The sequence below is a fragment of the Nicotiana tomentosiformis genome, chromosome 5 (genome assembly GCF_000390325.3).
Source record: "Nicotiana tomentosiformis chromosome 5, ASM39032v3, whole genome shotgun sequence".
NCBI lineage: Eukaryota > Viridiplantae > Streptophyta > Magnoliopsida > Solanales > Solanaceae > Nicotiana > Nicotiana tomentosiformis.
The window spans coordinates 105,180,097-105,204,513 of NC_090816.1; the positions used below are offsets into that span (position 1 = coordinate 105,180,097).

Genomic DNA, 24,417 nt, shown 5'->3' on the forward strand with positions numbered 1-24,417 from the left:
TAAAAGTATTGATGTCGATCAGATTTATCAAGACAAATGTATGATTGTCAGAGTGATGAAGCATTATGCATTTATGAACAAATTCCAATTCAGGGTGAAAAGGTCATGTGAAAAAGGTAATTACTTTTGAAAAATATACAAATATAATATTAACATGCAAAGAAATGTATGTATTCCTAGTTAATTTTTCGTATGGTAAGTGGATTAATTTCGCTTGATGCTTAAGTAAGTGGGTTTTTGTCAACTAATCAGTGCATTAAAGGGCTTTTACAAATCCAAGCTATGGCATACAATCCAAGTTCCCAAAAGACATCTTCTCCAAATTTCTTGTAACCTATTTGTTGCGAACTCTGAATCTTTGTTTCTTTGGTAGACCATCACTCCTCCTTGCAATCCTTTCGGTGACCTCACTATCACTAATAGCCCCCAATTCTTGTTTCCTTCGTGCGTAATCCCAAAGGAGAGCTCCAAAGCGTTTATGATGCTTTTCGACATTAAAATTGACACTTGGAATTGAAAACTCCCAAATACTAACATACTCTACAAATACTGCAACATAAACCCCGCAGTCCATGCAAGCATTAAAGTAGCAGATAAACACATGCTAAAATGTACAAACTTGTATGAAACACAGAAAAAGAATACCATTATTATTGAAACTAATATTTTAAATATACATACAATGAGCCAAACTTCTGCTGAGGAACCTCGGTAAGTAACCACTGAACTTTCAATGGTTCTGAAATACTTTTTTCAATATAGGCTGGAGTGGTTTTGAATTTTATGTCAGTCCGCTTCCCGTAGAAGTCTAAGTATTGGAGGAAAAGAAGTATTATTCGACCAAAAAGTATAACTTTCGGCTAAAATAATTGAGTTTATATAATAATGGGTTAAACTTAGTTAATAATAATTTCTCTAGATGTGAATTCCGAAAAAGTGACTAACGTTAGACAGATCTGGAGGTAGGATGACAATAACATGCATTAACTATTTCGAAAGATATGAGCAATAATGGAAGAAGAACTGGCAATAAATAACAATAAATAGCATTTAAATAAATAGGAGAAGTGGTTCACCCAATAAAGGATGAACTAGATGATTGTCCCTCATGACAATGATGAGTGACAGACAAATCCTAGAATATTCGAATTATTCTCGGATCTGATGTAAAAGTGTCAAATAATATCAACAAGAATCTTGATGAAAAAGTAGTGTTTCTATCTTTATAAGAGCGAGAGAATCTTTTATCAAAAGTCTATTCTTATCAAATGAATGTTGCATGCCCTAAAGGCATCACTGTCTCTTTTTCTATATATATGAGACATACCCTTAACACTCCCTAATAGTATAAGTGCAAAGAATATCCACTAAAATATTCTCTTTAATATCACATTTTAAAAATTAGCTATTACAACTCTACTAATGGTGTTCGGTATCGCCCATTGTTGACATTTCGACTACAAACCTCATCGTTTTCTGGTCGACCTCGACTGATCCATACCATAGTGATATATTGCCCTAAATAATTTAGGAAATATTTTGATCTATATAGGTATAACAACTGAAAACTTGTTAATAAGTTGATGAACTGCATTATTATTCCCAGCTGCAATAAATGAGTCATACACTAATGTTTGGCTAAAAATCCATATTTTTGCATGTAATTTGCCTTGCATTATACCTCGATCTTATAAATATTTGTGTGAATATTTGTGACTCGAGCTTAATAATGTTATTCGTAAGTGTAGGAGTCAATCGAAAGTGATTTGGAAAATTTGGATGCAAATTGACGTCAAAATGGAAGAATTTGGAGGAAGTATAAGTTTGGTGCCCAGGTTGGTGCCAGGCACCAACAAAAATGCCATTGACAGAAGTGGAAAAAGTTTGATATCCAGGTTGGCGTCAGGTGCCAAGCGAGATGCCAAAGGATGAATTTTGTCCTAATTCGGATTCTGTTTGTCATGGTCGAGTAGATGGAACGAGATGGAGACATGGACTTTCGTGAGCCGAAACTTTTAAGGTTGTATCATTTCCAGATCAAAGTGACGTCATGACATTATGCGTCATTATGGTGTATTTTCTCGATGCTTTGCATTGTTTTACGTGTATCTGTTATTGGATATGCCGCTTCGATATCTGTGCTAGGTAATGATGGCATAATTTCTTGGTTTTGATTCCCGAATTCTTATAAATAAGGATGTGAGGGCACACACTCGTGTTTTACAAATTTTCCATATCGAAACCTTGCACATCTTTCTTCTTATTGCATTGTTGTGTATCCTCCTTCCCTACTCTAGATATCCTCTTTGCGTTTAACTTTTCGTTATATGAATACCCTCTATTTCTTCAAAACAATGGTTAAAGTATCTTCTGGTCCCAGTGAGGGAAATGACCTGGTTCCCCAGGCGATAGTCTCGCTTCCTCGCACGGAGGACATCTCTATGTCCGTGGAAGATGAGAACTTTCCCATGGTGGAAGAGGTAATTCCTCGTGGTGATAAAGTCAAGTCTGACTTTACAAAGGCACTTGAGGCTGAGGCTGAGCCCGAGATCTCTGAGACGACGATGAAATAGGCTGATTTATTAGAGCTTACGACTAAATATCACATTCCCTCTCACATCGAGTTGGTCCCCGCAGGGCAGGACGTGGTACACGTCCACCGTCCTGGGTATTGTGAGTTATATGCCTACCCTTTTCATGTTGGCTACACTCTTCCCCTTCTCCCCTTGGCATAGGAATTCTGCTATTTGTACGGCGTTTGTCCAACTCAGCTTGCACCATATATATACGAGCTCATTGGGATGTTTACTAAGTTCGCGGAATAGTTCGGGGTCGAGATCACCCTTCAACATTTGATGCATCTCGTCTCCCCTAGTTTCTATAGGGGCAATGTTAAACCTTCTTCATCGAGGGGGAAAGTGCCCGGTGGTGAAGATGGATGATAAGGCAAGCCGGTAGTTTTGGCACAAATGTTTCTTCGTCAGAACCGAGGACGTTGTGGCCAACATAAACGGCTTCCCCGATACGTGGAATTATACTCGTACGCGTCTAACCCTTCTTCGTTGAAACATTAGTTTTGCTTGTTCTAGTCGTGGGTTTTGAAATTTTTTTCCATTCTTATGCAGCCAAGACAATGCCTCCTCCTTTGGTCGGGAACATTTCTGATTGGATTGGCCGGGTTCTCCCTCACATCGTGGGGATTCGTGAGTGGTCGGTTATTTTTAAGAGGTTTGGGCCTGCTCCTTCCTTGACCGGTGAGCTCGTCTGTTTTTTTTTTGCCTCTTAGTCGCCTATTTCTTATAGTTTTCTTTTACTGATAGTGATAATCTTTTTAAATTCTTTCTTTTCTTGCCCGAGGATCTTTGAAGAGGCTGAGAGCTTCCCCTCCTACATTTCGTAAGAGGAAAGTTGCCTCCTCTTTGGCATTTATCACCCCTCCGACCGTGGCTAGGCCTACTCGCTCTTCCGTTTCGGTTCCCTCCTCGACTGCGCCTAGGTACGCTCAGTCTTTGGGCCCGTCTACTGCTGCCTCAACATCTATTTCTTCTCTTCCTGCAAATATTTTGACAGCAGATCTTCCTGCTTCACCTTTATTCCGTCTTGTAGACCAGGAGGAGGAATTATCTCCAAGCGATGGGGATTTGGTACCCCGCAAGAGAAGGTCAGTGGATGTTGGTGACGGGGTTGCTTGGGCTATAGATTCTATGATGGATGGATTTACCATCCACGATACAGTGACTATAATACTTGAAGATGACGACAAGTTGGTGTCTAAGGTCCCGATATCGGCTGAGGTTGTAGAGGGCTTATCCCTTCCTTTTGGTGACGACGGAAGTCGAAGGGCCTTCTGCAAAGGATTCTGATACTTTACGACAAGATGGGCCATTGACTTCGTGATCGACTAACGGTGCTTCTTCGCCGGCTAATGGGACGATGCCACCTTATCGAGGAGCATCGCCGACCTCGCTCTCATGGTAATGTTTTCAAGGCTTCATTTTCTTGTCTGTTGTTTTCATATTTTTGGTCTTCGTTTAAGTGTTTTGTTCTCGTCGGCATAGGCATTCTCATGTTTAACTCTCTTTTTTTTATTACAGACCGTGATCTTGGAAATCAAAAGCGCTTGAAGGGAGGATAGGTGTGAGGCTATCTTTAGGAAACTTTAGTGCAAATACTTTGAGTACCGTGGCAAGTATCGGGGAATCCATAGGTGTTTTGGTGACGGCGGAAATTTCTGTACCTTTTAGGACAAGTTAAAGCAAAAAAGATGATGAGCTAGTGAAGGTTATCGATAAATGCAGTGTCCTTGAGGGGACGTTGAGAAATAAAGAAGAAGAGCTTGAGGTTAGTATGGTCGTGGAGGTTCAGTGCGGAAACCTCCAGAAGCAGGTGATCGAGTTGTGCATGTAATTAGATGGGTGTTGCCTGCAGATGGAGGTTCTTCATGGCGAGATCACCGAGAAGCAGAACGAGTTGGATAGGGCGGAGTTAGCTCGGTTGGGGGCTTTGAGGATGATGGAGGCCCTTGAGGTAGTGATCCGGACCCTCCATTCTGAGCGACAAAACGACTTGGAAATAGTAAAGTTATAAGATGAGCTTCTTGATGAGAGGATTAGAGAGTTAGAGAATAAGAATTCTAACTACGACCGAGTTGTTGCCCTTGAGGCCGAGAAGGCCCAATTACTGGTGTGAGTGCCCTCTTCTCATACTTCAAACTTTCCTAATGTTCCTCTAGAATTATGCGAGGAGTGGATTCATGTTGAGGACCAGTTGGATGTGTTCCGAGATTTGCACGCGGCGGTATTTATTTCTGGGGCCGCCCTTGAAGATGCTCATGTCAAGGCTCGTGAAGCTCAAGTCGCTTGTGGGTATGATCCTATTACGCCAGAAGCCGGCGAGAAAGAGAGGGATGAAGATGTAGACCGATTTGAGCAAAACTCTTGGTATGATACTTCATATCCTGAGGGCGAAGGCGGCGATGGCGAGGCTGTTAAAGGTGGAGAGGGTGACGTAGTTAAAGGCCAGGCCGGCGAGGATGTTGTAGGCAATGAAGGTGGTGGCCAGTAGTTTTCTTTTTGGTTTTTTCTGTATATCTTTGTGTGTAGTTGGTGGCGTCTTCATGAGATTTTGTAAAGATGTTCTAAGTATGAAATGCCAACTTTGTTATTTGCATCTGATTTTCTTCCTCTAGTTTGTACTTGTATTATTTTTATTGATTTTGTCGCGTGGTTGCCTTGATTTTCTAGCCGTAATCACTTAGTTCGAGTAAGATCGAACATATCCTAAGTTTAATTATCGCTGAGGATCAGTAGGTGTTAGTTCAAATAAGGTCGAACATAACGCATGTTTAACTATTGACGAGGGACAATAGGTGTTAGTTCGAACAAGGTCGAACATAACTTACGTTTAATTATGGCCGAGGGCCGGTAGGTGTTAGTTCAAACAAGGTGAACGTAACCTACATTTATGTGTGGCCGAGGGCCGGTATGTGTTAGGTCAAACAATCTCGAACATAACCTATGTTTAATTATGAATGAGGGCCAGTAGGTGTTACTTCGAACAAGGTTTAACATAACCTACGTTTAATTATGGCCGAGGGCCGGTAGGATTTAGTTCGAACAAGGTCGAATCTATGTTTAATTATGGCTGAGGGCTAGAAGGTTTTAGTTCAAACAAGGTTGAACATAACCTACATTTAATTGTAGCTGAGGGCTGGTAGGTGTTAGTTCGAACGAGGTCGAACATAACCTACGATTAATTATTGACGAGGGCCAGAAGGTGTTAGTTCGAACAAGGTTGAACATAACCTACGTTTAATTATGGCCGAAGGCCGGTAGGTGTTAGTTCGAACGTGTTCGAACATAACCTACATTTTAATTATGGTCGAGGGCCGGTAGGTGTTAATTCGAACAAGGTCGAACATAACCTACGTTTAGAATGATATGCTTCTAGGTGCGGAGTTTGTCGACATCGTAAACTTTAAGCATTGTTGCCTTGGATGTACATTTGGAGAAATAGAAAATAAACTTCATGCATTGTTTCTTTGTTCATACAATTGGAGAAATTTACAAATTTTCGGTCATTTGTTGGTGTTTCAATGCCAATCCCGGTCCATCTAGTCCCTTCATTGGTTGACCTAGAGAAGGCATGAAAAGTCGAGCAATGAATTGACCGTCATATGCCTCCATCTTTGTGTACTTCGACTTGAAGTGTCCCCTTCATCGCCTCGTTAAAAACCTCCTTGAGAAAACCCAATTTGGACAAAACTCAAGTGAGGGAAAAAAGAGTACAACTTGGGGGATGCTTTATCTCTTAGAAATTGAAGTACTTGAGGTGGGTAATATTCTAGTTGTTTAGTAGTAGCTTTCCTTCCATTGTTTCTAGTTTGAATGATCCTTTGTTCGTTGTTGCTGTGATTTTGTACGAGCCGTTCCAATTTGTTCCTAGTTTGCCTTCCCGTGGGTCTTTGCTTGCTTGTGTTTTAGCTTTAAGAACATAGTCCTTGACTTTGAGCGGCATGACCTTTGCCTTTTTGCTGTAATAGTGTTCTGCTTGTTGTTTTTGGGCAATCATTCTTATGTAGGCCATGTCTCTTTGTTCTTCGACTTCGTCGAGTTCCTACCTTCTGCTATCATCGTTCCTTGGTCCGCTCTCGTGGGATTATCTTAGACTGGGTTCTCCGACCTCGACTGGTATTACTACATCAGTCCTATAGACTAAATAGTAGGGTGTCTCTCTTGTGCTTGTCTTCGGCGTTGTTCTATAGCACCATAATACGTCTGGTAATATTTTCGGCCATAGTCCATTGGCATCTTCGAGTTTCTTCTTCGTGATGTCTAGTATCTACTTGTTGGAGGAATCCGCTAGCCCATTTCCCGAGGGGTGGTATGGCGTCGAAAGTATTCTTTTGATACGCCACTTCTCAAAAACTTCAACGACCTTCTTCCCCATGAATTGAGGTCCGTTATCGCAGCTAATCTCTTTGGGGAGGCCGAACCGGCATATGATATTTTTCCATTAAAAGGTGATCATATCTTATTCACGTATTTGGGCAAACGCTCCTGCTTCCAACCACTTAGAGAAATAGTCAGTTAAAACCAGAAGGAATCGTACGTTACCTCGCCCTGCTGGGAGGGGGGCCATGATATCCATCCCCCATTTGTGAACGGTCTAGGTAAGGTGATCGAGTGGAGGTGTTCGCCTCTTGGTGAATCATTAGGCATACTTTTGGCATTTCTCGCATTGCTTCATGAAGTCAGTGGCCTAACCTTTCATGGTGGGCGAGTAATGCCCTGCTCGTATGAGGCATCTGACCAAAGCCCGATTGCCAGAATGATCTCTACAATGGACTTTCTGGACCTCTTCAAGGACGCGACACATCTGATTTGGGCCTAAGCATTTTGCTAGAGGGTCGTCGTATGTTCCCTTATACAAGTCGTTGTGGATGATTTTGTACCTGGCTGCTTGCATTCTTAGTTTCTTGGCCTCGTTATTATCACCTGGGAGTATGCCGTCCTGCAAGTATGTAACAATACGGTTGCTCCATTCCCAAGTCAGGTTTATGGTTCTTACCTCAATTTGGTCTATAGACGAGTTGAGAAGTTGGACTACACTTCTGTCTCCGGTTCCAATGTTTTTGGTGGTTGCGGCTAGTTTGGTGAGGTTGTCCGCCTCAGCGTTCTGTGCTCGTGGGATCTGGTCGAGTTGACATTCATCGAACTCGGGCAGCAACTTGAAGATTTTGGACTGATATTTCCGTAACCTTTGTTCCTTGATTTGGAAAGTCCATGTGACTTGGTTGACTACGAGTTGGAAATCGCAGCATAGTCTTAAGCGTTTCTCCTCATACTTGAATGAAAGGCTTAAACTTGCAATTATGGTCTCATACTCAGCCTCGCTGTTAGTCATATTTGGGCACCTTATAGACTGGTGAATCACTTCACCGGTTGGGACTTTGAGTACGAGTCCCAGTCCAGACCTTGATGCATTAGACACACCGTCTATGTACAGGACCCAGAGGTCCTGTGTTTGGGGAAAAGCGTAAGCGGCTTCTCTTTCAACTTCAAGAATTACTTTTGCGTTGAAGTCAGTGACAAAGTCATCGAGTACTTGAGACTTTATCGATGTTAGCGGTTGATATGTTATATCGTGCTCGCTTAGTTCGATGACTCATTTGGCCAACCTTCCTGATAGCTCGGGTTTATACAAAATGCTCCTTTGGGGGAAAGTCGTGACGACCGAGATAGGGTAGCACTGGAAATATGGTCTAAGCTTTTGCAAAGCTATGACTAAGGCCAGGGCTAATTTTTTGAGGTGGGGGTACCTCATATCGGCATCGACTAATATTTTACTAATGTAATAGATAAGCGACTAAGTACCTTTATTTTCTCGAACCAGGACTGCGCTTACAGCTACTTCATATACAGCGAGGTAAACGAGGAAACGTTCCCCTGGCTCCGGCTTTGAAAGCAGTGGTGGTGATGATAGGTACTCTTTCAACTCCTTTAGGGCTTGGACGCACTCAGAAGTCCATTGGAAGCCGTTATCCTTTTTGAGTACGCCAAAGAATCTGTGACACCTATCTGGTGATCATGAGATGAATCTTGGAAGGGCAGTGATTCAGCCTGTCTACCTCTGAACCAATTGTTTGGTGGTCAAGTGTTCTGGTATCCCCTCGATAGCTTTGGTTTGATCAGGATTGACCTCGATTCCTTTCTATGATACCACGAAACCCATAAATTTTCTCGAGGCCACACCGAACGCATATTTTTTGAGGTTTAGTTTCATTATGTATCGTCTGAGTATGTCAAAGGTCTCTCTTAGATAGTCAATGTGATCTTCCTTCCTTTTGGACTTGACTAATATGTCGTCTATGTAGACTTCCATTATTTTTCCGAGCTGGTCTTTGAACATCCTCGCCACCAACCTTTGGTAAATTGCCCCTGTATTTTTCAGCTCGAAGGGCATAACCCTGTAGTAGTACTTCCCCTGGTGGGTGATGAATGTAGTTTTCTCCTGATCTTCTTCTTCCATGAGGATTTGATTGTAGCCTGAATAGGTGTCCAAGAAGCTCAGTAATTCATGCACATCCATTGAGTCGATGAGTTGGTCGATATGGGGTAATGGAAACAAATCCTTGGGGCATGCTTTGTTCAAAGCAGTGAAATCCAAACACATCCACCATTTCCCATTCTTCTTTTTCACCATCACCATGTTGGCGGCCCATTGGGGATACTTCAACTCCCTGATGGAGCCATTTTCCAATAGTTTTTCCACTTCTTCTCGTTTCGCATCATAAATCGCAGAGTTGAACTTACGCATGACCTGCCTCATCGAGGGGTAGAATGGGTCAACGTTTAGTTAATGCGTGGCAATTTCCTTTGGGATACCCGGCATATCTACATGGCTGAAAGCAATCAAATCTACGTTAGTAGTTAAGAATTGATGGAAATTACCTGGTTCCTAAAGTATGCAGCCGATGTAAGCTTTCTTGTTGTGATCGTTAGTGTCTAATTGAACGGGGTTAAGGTCTTCTATGGTCGATCCGTAGCTTCGACCATATCGGTGTCTCTGATGACGTCTTCGCTATCATTACATAACGACCTCGACCCTGTTGATTGTTATGCCTCTTTTTCTTGGTCCTTTGCTTGTTGAGTAGTCGTGTAGTCTAGGGCTATGCGGTAGCATTCTTGGGATGTGCGTTATTCCCCTCGTATGCTGAATATCCCCTAGGGAGTCAGGAATTTGAGGACCTGGTATAAGCTGGAGGGGATGGCACTCATGGTGTATATCCATAGTCGCCCTACTATGGCATTGTATGTTGTTTCTTGGTCCATGATGTGGAACGTGGTCTCCAAAGTGACTCCACCGGCCAGAATGGGGAGCATGATTTCACCTGATGTTCACTCAGTTGCATTGTTAAAACCAGTTAGCGTGATGCAACGCGGTGCTATCTTATCTTTGAGTTTCATTTGTGTAAGTACTCGAGGATGGATAATGCACACTCCACTCGCATTGTCTACCATAATGTGTCTCACATCAATATCTAAAATTCATAAAGTAATAACAAGGCCATCATAGTGAGGGAAAACCAAACCGTTGGTATCTTACTTATCGAAGATGATACTTTCTTCGAGTTCGTCATACCGCTCATGAGTGATCGACTGTTTGAGCTTATGGGTAGTGATGAACTTTATGCTGTTGATGGAAGCATCTTTTCCGCCATCGCCGATGATCATGTGGATGGTCCCTGGTTGGGGGATACATCATCAGTTGACTCAATAGCTTTCTAGTCGCCCTCGAACCATCCCTACTCATCCCATTCTGGAAGGCTGCGACTGCCATCTTTTCTGACACATTCAGTAGGGTTATCCTTACTCGGTTGAAACGGGCGATGAAATCCATCAGTCCCTCTCCTAGAGATTGCTTAATAGAAAATATGGCGTTCACTCTTGCCTCGGCTTTCTTGGCCCCAACATGGGCTGTTATGAACTTGTCGGCCATCTCTTCGAAATTTTAAATGGAGCACGCAGATAGTTGTGAATACTATGTCAATGCTCCTCCTGTGAGGGTTTCGTCAAATATCTTCAACAAAATGGAGAATACTTTTTCTTTGGAGAGATCATTTCCTTACACGGCGGTGACGTAGTGAGTCACATGATCTTCAGGGTCAATCGCGCCATCATATATTTTTATGCAGGGTGTCATTTTGAAGGTCTTCAGTATGGCATATGGGGCTACATCGTCACTGTATGGCTGCTCAACAAATCGACCGGTGTCTCTCTTTGGTAACAGTTTGGGGGCGCCCGGTATTTTATCGACCATTTTCTAGTGTTCTTTCATTTGATCTCGGAGTACCTTATTCTCGTTCTCCATTTCTTCCATCATTTTAAAAATGGTTTCAAGAGCGTTATCACCTACATTATCAATGACGTTGTGAGTAATACATGTTGTTGGAGGTGGAGGGAGTTGGTCACACTGTTCATTCGCCCGTTGCACAGTGCAAATCCTTGCAATTTCCACAGTCGCGTCTCAGGCAGACTTGTTGAGGATGCCAGTTAGCGCGTCGGCTAGCCATGCTTCGAGGAGCTTTTTTATAGCTGGGGCGTCTCTTCCACCACATATGTGGAGTCTCCCTTACCAAGAGATTTTGTGATGCTGTAGTGAGGAGGGGGTGACCTATCTAGCCTAGGGGAGGCAATGGGCGTTGCATCTTCGTTCGCTTTTTTTCACCTCTAATTAATGATGTTCATGAGGTTGGTTGGGAGGTCACTTATTATTCTCGTCATTTCTTCTCTGTTACCTACCATAGTGGGTTTGTGCATACAAAGAAAGGAGATCTTGTTCTTGCTTCTTCTTTTTTACGTTAGCGATCTGTGTTAGTTGCAGATCTAGAAGAAACTAAAAATTTAACTAGGAAATCCCCACAGACGGCGCCAAATTGTTAAACTAAAAAGTATAACTTTCGGCTAAAGCAGTTGAGTTTATATAATAATGTGTTAAACTTAGTTAATAATAATTTCTCTAGATGTGAATTCCGAAAACGTGACTGATGGACAGATATGGAGGTAGGTTGATAATAACATGCATTATCTATTCCAAAGGGTACGAGCAATAATGGATGAAGAACAAGCAATAAATAACACTAAATGGCATTTAAATAAATAGGAGAAGTGGCTCACCCAATAAAGGATGAACTAGATGATTTTTCCTCTTGACAATGATGAGTGACAGAAAAATTCTAGAATATTCGAATTATTCTCGGATCTGATGGAAAAGTATCAAATAATATCTACAAGAGTCTTGATAAAAATGTAGTGTTTGTATCTTTATGAGAGAGAGAGAGAGAGAGAGAGAATCTTTTATCAAAAGTCTGTTCTTATCAAATGAATGTTGCATGCCCTACTTCACTGTCTCTTTTTCTATATATATGAGACATACCCCTAACACACCCTAATATTACAAGTGCAGAGAATATTCACTAGAATATTCTCTTTAATATCCCATTTTAAAAACTAGACGTTACAACTCTACTAATGGTGTTCGATCTCGCCCGTTGTTGACATCTCGACCACAAACCTCGTTGCTTCCTGGTCGACCTCGACTGATCCATACCTTAGTGCTATATTGCCCTAAATATTTTAGGGCATATTTTGATCTATACAGGTATAACAACCGAAAACTTGTTAATAAGCTGATGAACTGCATTATTATTCCCAGCTACAATAAATGAGTCATACACTGATGTTTGGCTAAAAATTCATGTTTTTGCATGTAATTTGTCTTGCATTATACCTCGATCTTATTAATTTTTGTGTGAATATTTATAACTTAATAATGTTATTTATAAGTGTATGAGTCAATTGAAAGTGATTTGGAAAGTTTGCATGCAAATCAACATCAAAATAAAAGAATTTGGAGGAAGTATAAGTTTGGTGCTAGGCACCAACCAAAATGCCATTTACAGAAGTGGAAAAATTTTGTTGTCCAAGTTGGCTCCAGGCGCCAAGCAAAATGCCAAAGGGCGAATTTTGTCCTCATTCGGCTGGGACTTGGGGATTTCAACCTTACACGTCCCCAACATGTATAAAAGGGGTTATAAACCTATTTTTGAGGGGAGGGAGGGGGAGGGACATATTTTGGACCAAGGGAGAGTACAGAGCCTTCGTGGAGGCCGGAATTTATTAGATTCTATCTTTCTTCCATCAAATTTAGTAATCTTTACGTTTCTTTGGATGATTTCTTGTTTTGCTATCATGTTTATATGGAGCTAAACTTAGTTTCTAGGGTTGTGGTTGTCATGAATATTGAAGATTGTTAATTACATCACCGTTAATTTGAGTTATCATATTTGGTTGTTTCTCTAATTCTGTGCATAATTGCTTAATTGTTTGGCCAGCAGTTGAGTTCTATTTAATATCTATGCTATGCTTAGGAAAGTTATGTTTAGATTAGAGTAGAATTAGAGAGAGCTTGTTTCTGAACCCGTGGCTCGAAGAACGATTTTGCGGTTAGGATAGGAATATACCTTACAGTCTTGCTTAGTTAAAAATCATATTATATTCGTTCATGATAGACTCAATACCATAGGAATATAGGATTGATATGTTATGGATAGACGAGTAGTATTGTGGGAACATGCTACTCATATAAATGATACGGTCAATTAGCAACCATTGATAATCTGGATTAACAAATGCGGTTATTGAACTTAATAGGATTGATAAACCGACCATAACCCTGGAATCTTCATCTCATTTGAGTAAAATCCAAAACACACGTTTAAGTCCCTGATAAATTAGCTAATTACTTGTTCAATATTTGCAAGAGTAGTTTAGTAGATAAATAATATTTTTAATTATTTTGGACAGTTAATTGATTTTAGTTTGCTTAGTTAACGATTAATCTAAATCTCTATGGGTTCGACATCCGACTATCGAGTCACTTTATTATTTGACGGTCACGTATACTTGCATGTACTTGGGAACCAACAAGTTTTTGGTGTATTAGGGTCCTTTTGCATATGTCGAATACACCCAACACCTAATGGAATTTATCCTTGACATTAATGGGTATTATCACATAATCAACTTCTGACCAAGCAACATTGGCAAGTAACCGATAGCCAAGATCGACCCTTGTCTTGAAACAACAATCAGTAGTTGTGAACTTGATTGGATGGGCCATACTTATATCTCTTCCTTAGATAGTATAGAATAACATCGATGCGCAGAAAATAAGATAAAATTTCAAAAAACAAGTAAGAATGGTTTAGTTATTTACTATGCAACAGAACTGAAATAATAGTTGTATACATTTATTATACAAAAGCTAATAGTGATCAAGAAACATCAACGCACCGTGTCATTCAATACTTGCCCTGCGTGTGCCAAATTGTAAAACCATTCTTTCTTGTCTACTCATTTAACTCTCAAATCAAATGGCCTCTTAAGCTTTTTCACGTCCACCGGATAAGGAAATTTTTGCCTATACAAGTTATAAAATAAGCTTGTAAAACTTGAGATACAGTTGGGTATGAATAAGCAATCATATATGAATTGAAACCTAGATGATCTCTTATGTGTCCCATCGTACAACCATTCTCTAAATGTGAATGGATGGTTGATTGGGAAAATACGGAGCTGCTACAACCGGAGTCGAAATCCTGTGTATATGGGGACTTTGCATGCTTTCCAGGAATCTTCAATCTTCCTTTTTTTCGCATGGATTAAATGCTCTTCAAATTGTTTTTCGACTAGAACAATTTGAGAAAGGGTCGCAGGCAACTCAAAATCATCAAGAGTAACTGCTATTTTTTCAACTTAGGCATCAAATCCCGAATTGTCCACATCCACAATAGAGTGCCCAGCATCTGGATATTGGAAAAACGGATAGAGTAAAAGCTAAAACAAAATAAATAAAAATATAAATTAATATACCATGGCAGTATATGAATAATACAAATTCTTGTATGACATTTGTATTTATAATATATTAAACATATGAATTAGTGTAATCAATAATCATGGTACTATTACCTGTATTTTTTACATTTCCAGCCGACTTTAGGGGTGGAGCATATTGAATTGTAGAAATAATGTCACCGCTTGGCTCATCGACTTGTGCAACATTGGCGTCAGCATCTTTATATGTACAAATAAAAGTTATAAAACTAAAAAGTGTATCATAGTTAAGGAATTGTATGATACATGTATGATATTGTATATTTATTGAACTGAAAGAGGGTACTTAGTTAATGAAATTGTATAATAACCTTGTTGTTTTATATTGCCATTGACTGTTGCGTACTCAACCTCATCTTCTTTGTGGTCTGGGAAACAAGCATTGTCGTATCTGCTGTGGTGGTGACGATCATTACTGGATGGTCTGATAACTGTATACATTGGTGAAATAGCAACATCAACTTTTTCGGATTGGACGTGATGAAGATGTCCTAATTTCATCCAAGAGTTTGTTAATTGATTGCGTGAAAAATTCCTTCATCGATACAAAGTCGCCTGCAACCTGAGAAACAAGCATAATATCACAAATTATTAAACATCGATAAAAGTTATTGTAATACATTTCTAAACAATTACTACCTTTGTGTTGAATGCATCTAAATCACTGTGAACCTTTGCAATTGCAGTTCTCAACCGTTGTACTTCCCACAATATAGCTTGGTTGGGCTTATTCTTTACAACTCCAGAATTTTCAGGTATAAACGGGAGATTGCAATGATGCAGTGCACTGTCTCCTCGTTCTTCCATTTCATAATCCCTTTTTTCCTGTAAATTTATGAGTTCCAACTCTTTAGTTGTTGCAGCAATATTTGAAAACTGCAAAAAAAGGTACAATAACATAATCCACTTTGTATAATAACTGTATGACAATCGTATAAGTTTTATATGTCATAGTAGTGTGCTATCAAAAATTCAATTTTACATATATACATATAGTGTACTCAATATGTATTATAATTGTATGATAATTACGTTATTTTTGTATGCCATAATATTGTATTATACAATTTTGACTTGACAGATGTATATGTATTGTATATATTAAGAATTTAACTATTACATACCAAAAAAATCAATCAGTTTTTTTACCTTGATCCAACTTGGAGTGAACATAAGATTCTCTATGGTTTTCTGCCAAAGTTGGGATTTGACCTTTGTCCATCCGAGAATACGAAGTATTTTATTGTCGGGAAGACGAACGGCAATTTGTTTTTCAACCATAGAACAACACTCGTATATCCAAACTTGAAGCGCAAGAGGCAGTCCACCAAGTCTATAGTAATTCACATTTGTACTAAGCACATGACGTACCGAATGAAGCAATGCCTTATAAACATCTATCCCTAATGGTAATAGTTGAACTGCCCACTGTCTACTATATGAAACCTGAAGAAGTCAACGGCAGTATCGTCCTTCTCATTGGAAAAAAATAAGAACTCTATCAAGTACAAGATCGCAAGCTTGAATGCATATTCATCACATTTCCAGGACTTGGTCAAGAAGCAATTTCGAAGAAGCTTCTTCTCTACTTTGTCCTTGTTTGGGAAGTAACTGTCCATTAAGTTTGGTCTTACCTATGGATCAAACCCAAAATCTCCCTCAAACGCAACACATGTTAGACCAGTAACTATACCAAATTCACGCAAACCAAAATTCAACCTCTGAACGGTTGATCTCTACAGAGAAAATGTCAATACAGTAGTCATTCAACTCCCTTTTCATCAATACATTAATCATTTGATGTTGTGTACGTATATATTAGGGGGCAAATCGAGAAAGTATTCAAAACATGACTCCCTAAACAAGTTTAATTGTTCACTTGGCAAATTTTCCTTGATGTGTTCCAATACTTCAAGATCTGTGTATGATTGCCAATGAGTCACACCAAATTTCGCACCCTCCTTGACAAAGAACTTTTGTCTCTGAATTAACAAACAAAATAGTAAGGATAAATCTTTAAAAAAAAAAAATACATCGACCCACATATCAACAAAGAAAAACATGACACAAGTATATACAAAAAAGTATTTTTTAATCGATAGTATTATTTCTAAAATTGCATAAACATATGAAATTAATAAAACTAAATTCATTTGTAATACACTAAACATACAAAATATGTACTACACCAATAATAAAAAAATAATATAAAATTAATTTTTCTGGTGAACTCATGCAATCAGTATACAAAAAACATACAAAAATAAATAAATAATCTGATATAAACATATAAAACACAATACAAAACATATAATCTAACATACAAATAATATATAAATATATTATTATCAAACAAACAATAGCACTACATTACAAAGACGGATACATTCAAAAAATAGCGTACATACAAAAAACATACAGGAAAATACAAAAAAAGAAAAAGTCATTTTTGTCAAATAATCACTATCATACACAATCAACTTCATTTGTAATACACTAAACATACAAAATATGTACAACAATAATAATTAAAAAATATATAAATATAATTTCTCTGGAAAACTCATACAATCAGTATACAAAAAGCATACAAAGGAACTAAATTACCTAAGAAACCCACATAAGACAACATAAATGAAATATTTTTAAAGTCGTATAGTACCTTGTGATTAGATTCATCTTTATGAGAGCCGAAATCCGGATCATCCTTATTATTATTTTTTTGATTTAGCATCGTCATTAACTTTACTCCTCTTTCTTGCTTTTAATACCAACACTTCCTCTTCAAAATCATCATCTCGAAGTGCCCTACCATTCCTCTTTGAAACCGTACCTTCATCAATCACTACAGGTATTGCATGCCTATAATTCGAGTTTTTGATTTTATCTTCTTGTGAAAATATACCTAAGTCAAAAATAGGTGTTTCACCCATAACTTTTTCACAATATTTCTGGGGTGATCTTCGAACTGCTGTGTTACCTGTCGGTGTATCAACAACAGATTTTCCAGAATGTTTTCTCAAAGATTCATGCAAAGATTTCTTACCCATTGCTAGTTCTGAAAAAGACAAGAGGGGTTGCTCTAGTAGTAAGCAACCTCCACTTCCAACTAAGAGGTTGTGAGTTCGAGTCACCTCAAGAGCAAGTTGGGGAGTTCTTGGAGGGAGGGAGTCGAGGGTCTATCGGAAACATCCTCTCTACCCCAGAGTAGGGGTAAGGTCTGTGTACACACTACCCTCCCCAGATCCTACTAGTGGAATTATACTGGGTTGTTGTTGTTGTTGTTTGTTAGTTCTTAAAAAGGTGGAATAAAAAAGAATATTAAAGAGATATTTTTTAAATAGATAAAAAAACATGAAGAAGAACAAAATACAGAGAAATTAGAAAAGAGCCATTGTTAATGCAGAGTGAAGCTTAAAAATTAGACAAAATAAGAAAAAAAACAAGATTCAAAACTTACCCACAACTTGATTCTAGAGCAAAATTTTGAATTTCATTTGCATTGTATAATAAGAAAGAGATTTTAGATAAATGAAAGAGACAAATCGGATATCAAAAGTTTTGGAAGAGGAAAGAATCTGCAATGTTGAGGGGATAACAGTGAGTAAGCGAGTTTTTGGGTAAGCAAGATTTTGGGTAACAGTGGGTAAGGGAGAATTCTTAAGCGAGATTTTGGGTAAGCAAGATTTTGGGTAACAATGGGTAAGGAAAAATGCCTACGGTGGGTAAGAATAATTTTGGATAATTCTTAAAGAAAGAGAGAAAATATTTTTGTAATCCTTTGGAAATGGAAGAGAATCTTAAATGTAGGGGGATTGCGTGTAATTGATACGCTATATTTAATGTAATTTGTTTCAAAATAAAAATTATTTTGGAGCAGATTTAAGATGATTTGATCAAATTAGAAATGGAAATTCTAAGAATATTTTTGAGCAACATAAGTAAATTATGCCAACGGTGAAATTTGTAAATAATTTAACAAATATTTTAAATGTGGAAAATACAAAATCATACCAATATGGTAGATTTTGGTGACAATTGAATTCTCACAAAGTCATACCAATCGGATAAAATTTGTGAATAATTTAACAAATAAGTCAAATGCAGATAACACAAAATCATGTCAATATGTATAGTTTGGTGAACATTTGAATAATCACAAAGTCATACCAATCAGGTAGAATTTGTGAATAATTTAATAAATAAGAGAATGCAAATAACATAAATTCATGACAATATGGTAGAGTTTGGTAAAAAATTGATCAATCACAAAGTCATGCTAATCCGATAGAATTTTATTGTGAATAATTTAACAAATTAATCGAATACAAATAACGTAAAGACATGCCAATATGGTGTAGTTTGGTGAATTATTAAATAATCATTACGTCATACCAATCGGGTAGAGTTTATGAACAATTTAACAAATAGGTCGAATAGGACAATTGAACAATCACAAAATCATAAGGTGGAATTTGTGAATAACTCAACAAGTAGGTTGAATGAAAGAATTGAATAATCATAAAATCATGCGAATCAAATCGAATTTGTGAATAATTTAACAAATAAGTCTCCACATGCAAGTATTTTATAAACAGGAGTAGTCTTTACTACTTGATTCATCATCTTCATTTTCTTCCTTTGTTTCTCCAAAAAAACCTTTTAAGAGTACCATATATGAATGCATTTTTGCCTTTTATTTCAAAAGTTTCAATACCCACTTAAAATAAAATGCTAATACTATTAATTATGAATTCAAAAAAAAATACTTCTAAACAAAATAATTTCAGAAAACGAGGAAATTAGTTGGAAAAATGAAGAAGAGAAAATACTTTCTTCAGTAACTTCATAAATTACGAGAGTTCAACTAGTAAATGCAGTTTCTCTATTGATTGATATTGGTGCTTCATCGAAGAGGGGTTCTGCGCTTGAAGGAGAGAGAAGATTCCGAAGAAAAAGGCACCGTACCTGCGTGTAAGAAGATAACTCAGCTTAAGGGTATTTTAGTCTAAATTTATTTCATTATACTTAAAACAATTATTTTTGCTCAAATGTCAAAAGCGGGAAAAAATTTAAATACTTTCACAAAAATATCCTATTTGTGTAAATCATCCATAGGTACCCAAACTAGTCAAAAAATTACACGACATGTCCCCCAAAAGGACTGGTCTTGGCGAAATATCCCTATTGTTTGCGGTCTTAATCAAATGTCATCCTTTTTTATTTGAACACCATAGCTCATCAATATTTAAAGCTTAAATTTTTTGTTTGTCGTTAAAAAAATAGAAGGTTAATGATCCATTATAGTAAAAATCGTTTAAATGTTGATAATTTATGCTTAAATTTTTAGTCAAACACCGATTTCGAGAAATCTACCTAGTCGTGATAACATCTAACACAACCTGTCAGGTAAGCCAATTAACAACTATCCAATTTAAATGAGTTTTAATGAGACAAATAAATAAAATAAAATATCTGCATCGTATATATTTTCCAATGACTGATAGTACAAATCATGAGCTTCTAAGATTTATAATTTACAAAGCTGGTATGAAATAAATACAATTGTTCGAAATGTACATATTTTTTTTATAAATCTAAGGCTACCATGAACAAGACGCAACTACAACCGGAATGCAGGTACGTCTTTAAATCCCGCTCCCATCGATCACAACAACATCAGCATCCAATATCTGCACGCAAGGTGCCGAAGTGTAGTATGAGTACAACTGACCCCATGTATCTAATAAGTAACAAACTTAACCTTAGGTTGAAAGTAGTGACGAGCTGGAACACATGTCAAAGTCCAACACCAATAGCCAACAACGTCCCATAACAATATAGTAAAAGTGGTACAGGAAATAATTCAGAAATAAAATGTTCAACTCATTCACAGTTCCAAAATATAGACATGTTTTTCAAGTATAGCAGTGAAAAATCCAAATCTTTTACCGAAAATACCAAAATATGAGTAAGTTTGTAAAATCGTGATTTTCTTTCCAAAACTTTTCAATAGGTAAAGGTTTCATTATCAAATGGCACGAGGAAAAGTACATCTTTATACCTACATGTCAATGTATATGAGAAGTCATGAATGACGTGATACCATACATCATGAGGAAAATAATGCGTCTTTATGCTTGTATGTCAAGTGTGCATGTCAATGCAGTAAAACATAGTGAACAACTATATGCGTACTCTCAGAGTATCAATCCACTCAGTCCTCCCAATCACTCGGCACTTGCACTCGCACTCGCACTCAATAGGTACATGCACTCACTTGGGGGGGTGTACAGACTCCAGAGGGGCTCCTTCAGCCCAAGCGCTATAATCCGCATGAACTACTCACGTGCTGCACGGACAACTCACGTGCTATAGTATCAATATTTGGATCTGCACGGACAACACACGTATTGCACGGACAACTGACGTGCTATAGTATCAATATCTGGATCCGCACGGACATCTCACGTGCTATAGTATCAATATCTCAAAATCAGGCCCTCGGCCTCACTCAGTCATCAATCTCTCCAGTCTCTCGGGCTCACAATGTCATGAAACTAGCCCAAAATGATGATATGATGTATGAATAAATAACAGAAATTGAGATATGATATGCAATGAATGAACCTGACTGAGTATAAAATTATAATGTAAGAAAATAACTCAACAGCAGTAATGACCTTAGTGGGTCCCAACAGAATAAGCATGTAGCCTAGACATGGTTTCTAACATGGATCACAACTCAATAGCTCTAGTACGTAGAGATTTCATGGTTACAGATAAGCTTAGGTAACTACACAGTACCACAGAAATAACGGAGTTACGATTCACACGGTGCACACCCACACGCCTGTCACCTAGCATGTGTGTCACCTTAATAGCAAACACATAATATAAATTCTGGGTTTCATACCCTCAACACCAAGTTTAGAAGTGTTACTTACCTCGAACAAGCCAAATCCAATACTGAGCAAGCCAAACGATGCTCCGCAATGACAATCCGTGCGTACCGACCTCCGAACGGCTCGAAACTAGCTAAAAGAACTTTAGATACATCAAATAAAGCCAAAGGAAATAATTTCAAATGATAAAGGTCGAATCTTAATCAACACCAAAAATTGACCCAAAATCCCAACCCGGGCCTGCGCCTCGGAACCCGATGAAACTCACAAAATCTAATAATCCATTCAATTACGAGTCCAAACATACTAGTTTCACTCAAATCCGACTCCGAATCGGTGTTCAAAACTCAAAAACTCACTCTATAAAACTTTAGGCTAAAATCCCCAATTTTCTCTTTAAAGCCCATAATCCAATTACCAAAATGAAGATGAAATCACGAAATATAATAAAAACCGAGTGTAGAACACTTACCACAATCCTTGTGATGGAATTTTCCTCCAAAATCGTCTCAAATCTGAGTCCCGCATCTCAAAATATGAACAAAACGACCAGACCCTCGATATATAGCTTCTGCCCAGCATTTTCGTATATGCGGTCACATTATCGCATCTGCGACCTCCGCTTCTGCGGACATTTATCGCTTCTGCGAAGCGCTCTGAAGACCAGACTTCTGCACCTGTGGAGCTTTCCCCACTTCTGCGCACACGCAGGTGCGACAAACAATCTCACTTCTGCGCCACACGCCGCTTATGCGATTCAAAATTATGCATTTGCGGACATGCAGATGCGCCCTTACTTCCGCTTCTACGGTCTTCCTCACCAGCTCGCACCTCACTTCTGTGACCATCGCACCTGTGCAACTCAGCCGCAAATGCGATCACACCAGATCTGCCACCAGCAACTTTAGCCAAAAATGATCCAAACAAATCTAAACCTCATCCGAAATTCACCTGAGCCTCTCGGGACCACGTACGAACATACCAACAAGTCCCATAACATAATACGGACCTACTGGAGGCCTCAAATCATGCATAACAACATCAAAAGGACGAATCGCACCTCAAATCGAACTAGAATGTACTTTGAACTTTCAACTTCCAAAACTCGCACCGAAACATATCAAATCAACCCGGAATGAACCCAAATTTTGCACACAAGTCCCAAATGACATAACGAAGCTATTCCAATTCCCAGAACCATAATCTGAATCTGATATCCTCAATGTCAACTCCCGATCAAGCTTATAAACTTTCCAAACCTTTAAATTTTCAACTTTCACCGATTAGCGTCGTATCCTTCTAGACATATCCAAATGAAAATCCGGGCATACACCCAAGTCCAAAATCACCATCCGGACCTAACGGAACCATCAAAGCTCCATTCCGAGGTTAAATTCATAAAAGTCAAACTTGGTCAACTCTTCCAACTTAAAGTTTAAACCATGAAATTCATTCTTCCAAATAGATTCCGAATAACTTGAAAACCAAAACTGACGATTCACATAAGTCATAATACATCATTCGGAGCTACTCATGCCCTCAAACTAACGAGCAAAGGGCAAATACTCAAAACGACCGGTAGGTTGTTACATCCGCCCCCACTTAAACATACGTTCGTCCTCGAACGTGCCAAGAGTTGTTCCCAGGACATCAAACCATCGTGTAACCTTACCATACACATACTCAGGGGTGATCCCACGTCACCCTATTTAATATAGGCCTGACAACACAACATACTGAAGATCATTACTTCAACCTTAGCCCTTAAACCACAGAATCCACTTTCCAATATCCGAATTTTCTTATAAGATCTGAATCTCGCACCTACACACTGTATAAGTATGAATAAGTTGTATCGATCCATAATCATAACCCAAGATGTAATCACATGATGTACCACATAACTCTGATGCTCACAACAAAACTTTTGACTACAACAACTGCTCAAAACACACCCAATACCGTAAATGAACCTCATATCAAACAAAACCTCGTTCTAAAACCTTCATACACTGCCAAAGATGAAAGAAACACACAGAAACTAATAATCACTTATCAGATCAACAAGTCAAGGAACTCTCCCTCCTTTGACAAGAACTATAGCCAATTTTTAAGCTGACTCCCGATATTATCCTCCATACATGCTGTAATCAAATCCAATAGCACCCATCCTAGATTCGACGACCTCATATTATCAAATATAAGCTACTCTACTGACATGCCACACCAACACTATCTAGGTCCACAAAATGTGCAATATGTGCATCAATACGCAACAATTCAAGTGTACTCAAACATAGAAAATGACTCGAATGAGAGAATCGTCCCACAAGCTCAACAAGTACTGCCACAACGAAATGCTAAGGACCCATCACACACCGTAGAACCATAACACACGAATCTAACACTAAGGATCATATCTTAACATAACCCCGTTGCAACGCCTGACCCAATCCAAAATAAAATACCCCAAGCCACCACAATTCGACATAAAGTACCCAAGGTGCATGACCATAATCATAGAGGAACCAATGACACAATACCACAGTCCGAAAAGAACATAACCAATGCGCAATCACTCATTCAATACCCTAATATCCAGGTCGCTCAAATTCCGTTGTAGGGCCCAAATAGAACCGCAATATGTGTGCATACAACCAACGAATCACAACTCCACGTGGCATAGAGAAGTAACTCATAGAACATATCAGAATACGAATAAGCTCAACTCTAACAGAATGGCACATCCCTCAATGATAGCAGTACGGAGTCAACCAATCTGACCCGATGTAGAATACACATCCTCATTGGGCCTACCAATGGACCCCAAATCAACTCTGGCCACCCACAAATAGATACATACTCCTCTGAAAGTCCATACTGACCTAACCGTAACATATACTATCACCTGGCTAGCTTTGGCCACATATTCACAGTCCACAACCACGAAACAATCTACTTTTAAGAACTCCCAATCTCCAAATTCATAGAACACACGAATCACCATATATGCTCCCAACTCCACCGCCCAAATGTCTAACACACCTTTCATA

General features: G+C 38.6%; 1 protein-coding gene across 1 annotated transcript; it reads right to left on the reverse strand.

The window, feature by feature from the left end:
- Nucleotides 1–279: 279 nt before the first annotated feature.
- On the reverse strand, nt 280–16,418 carry LOC108944284 (uncharacterized). The gene is made up of 6 exons (XM_070175187.1): nt 15,672–16,418; nt 15,099–15,335; nt 14,535–15,021; nt 14,062–14,368; nt 13,857–13,983; nt 280–808 (listed from the first exon to the last, which is right to left on the reverse strand). Exons 1-3 carry the CDS (start codon nt 15,738–15,740, stop codon nt 14,917–14,919), a joined length of 411 nt encoding a protein of 136 aa, XP_070031288.1. The 5' UTR covers nt 15,741–16,418; the 3' UTR covers nt 280–808; nt 13,857–13,983; nt 14,062–14,368; nt 14,535–14,916.
- Between the last annotated feature and the right edge of the window lie 7,999 nt (nt 16,419–24,417).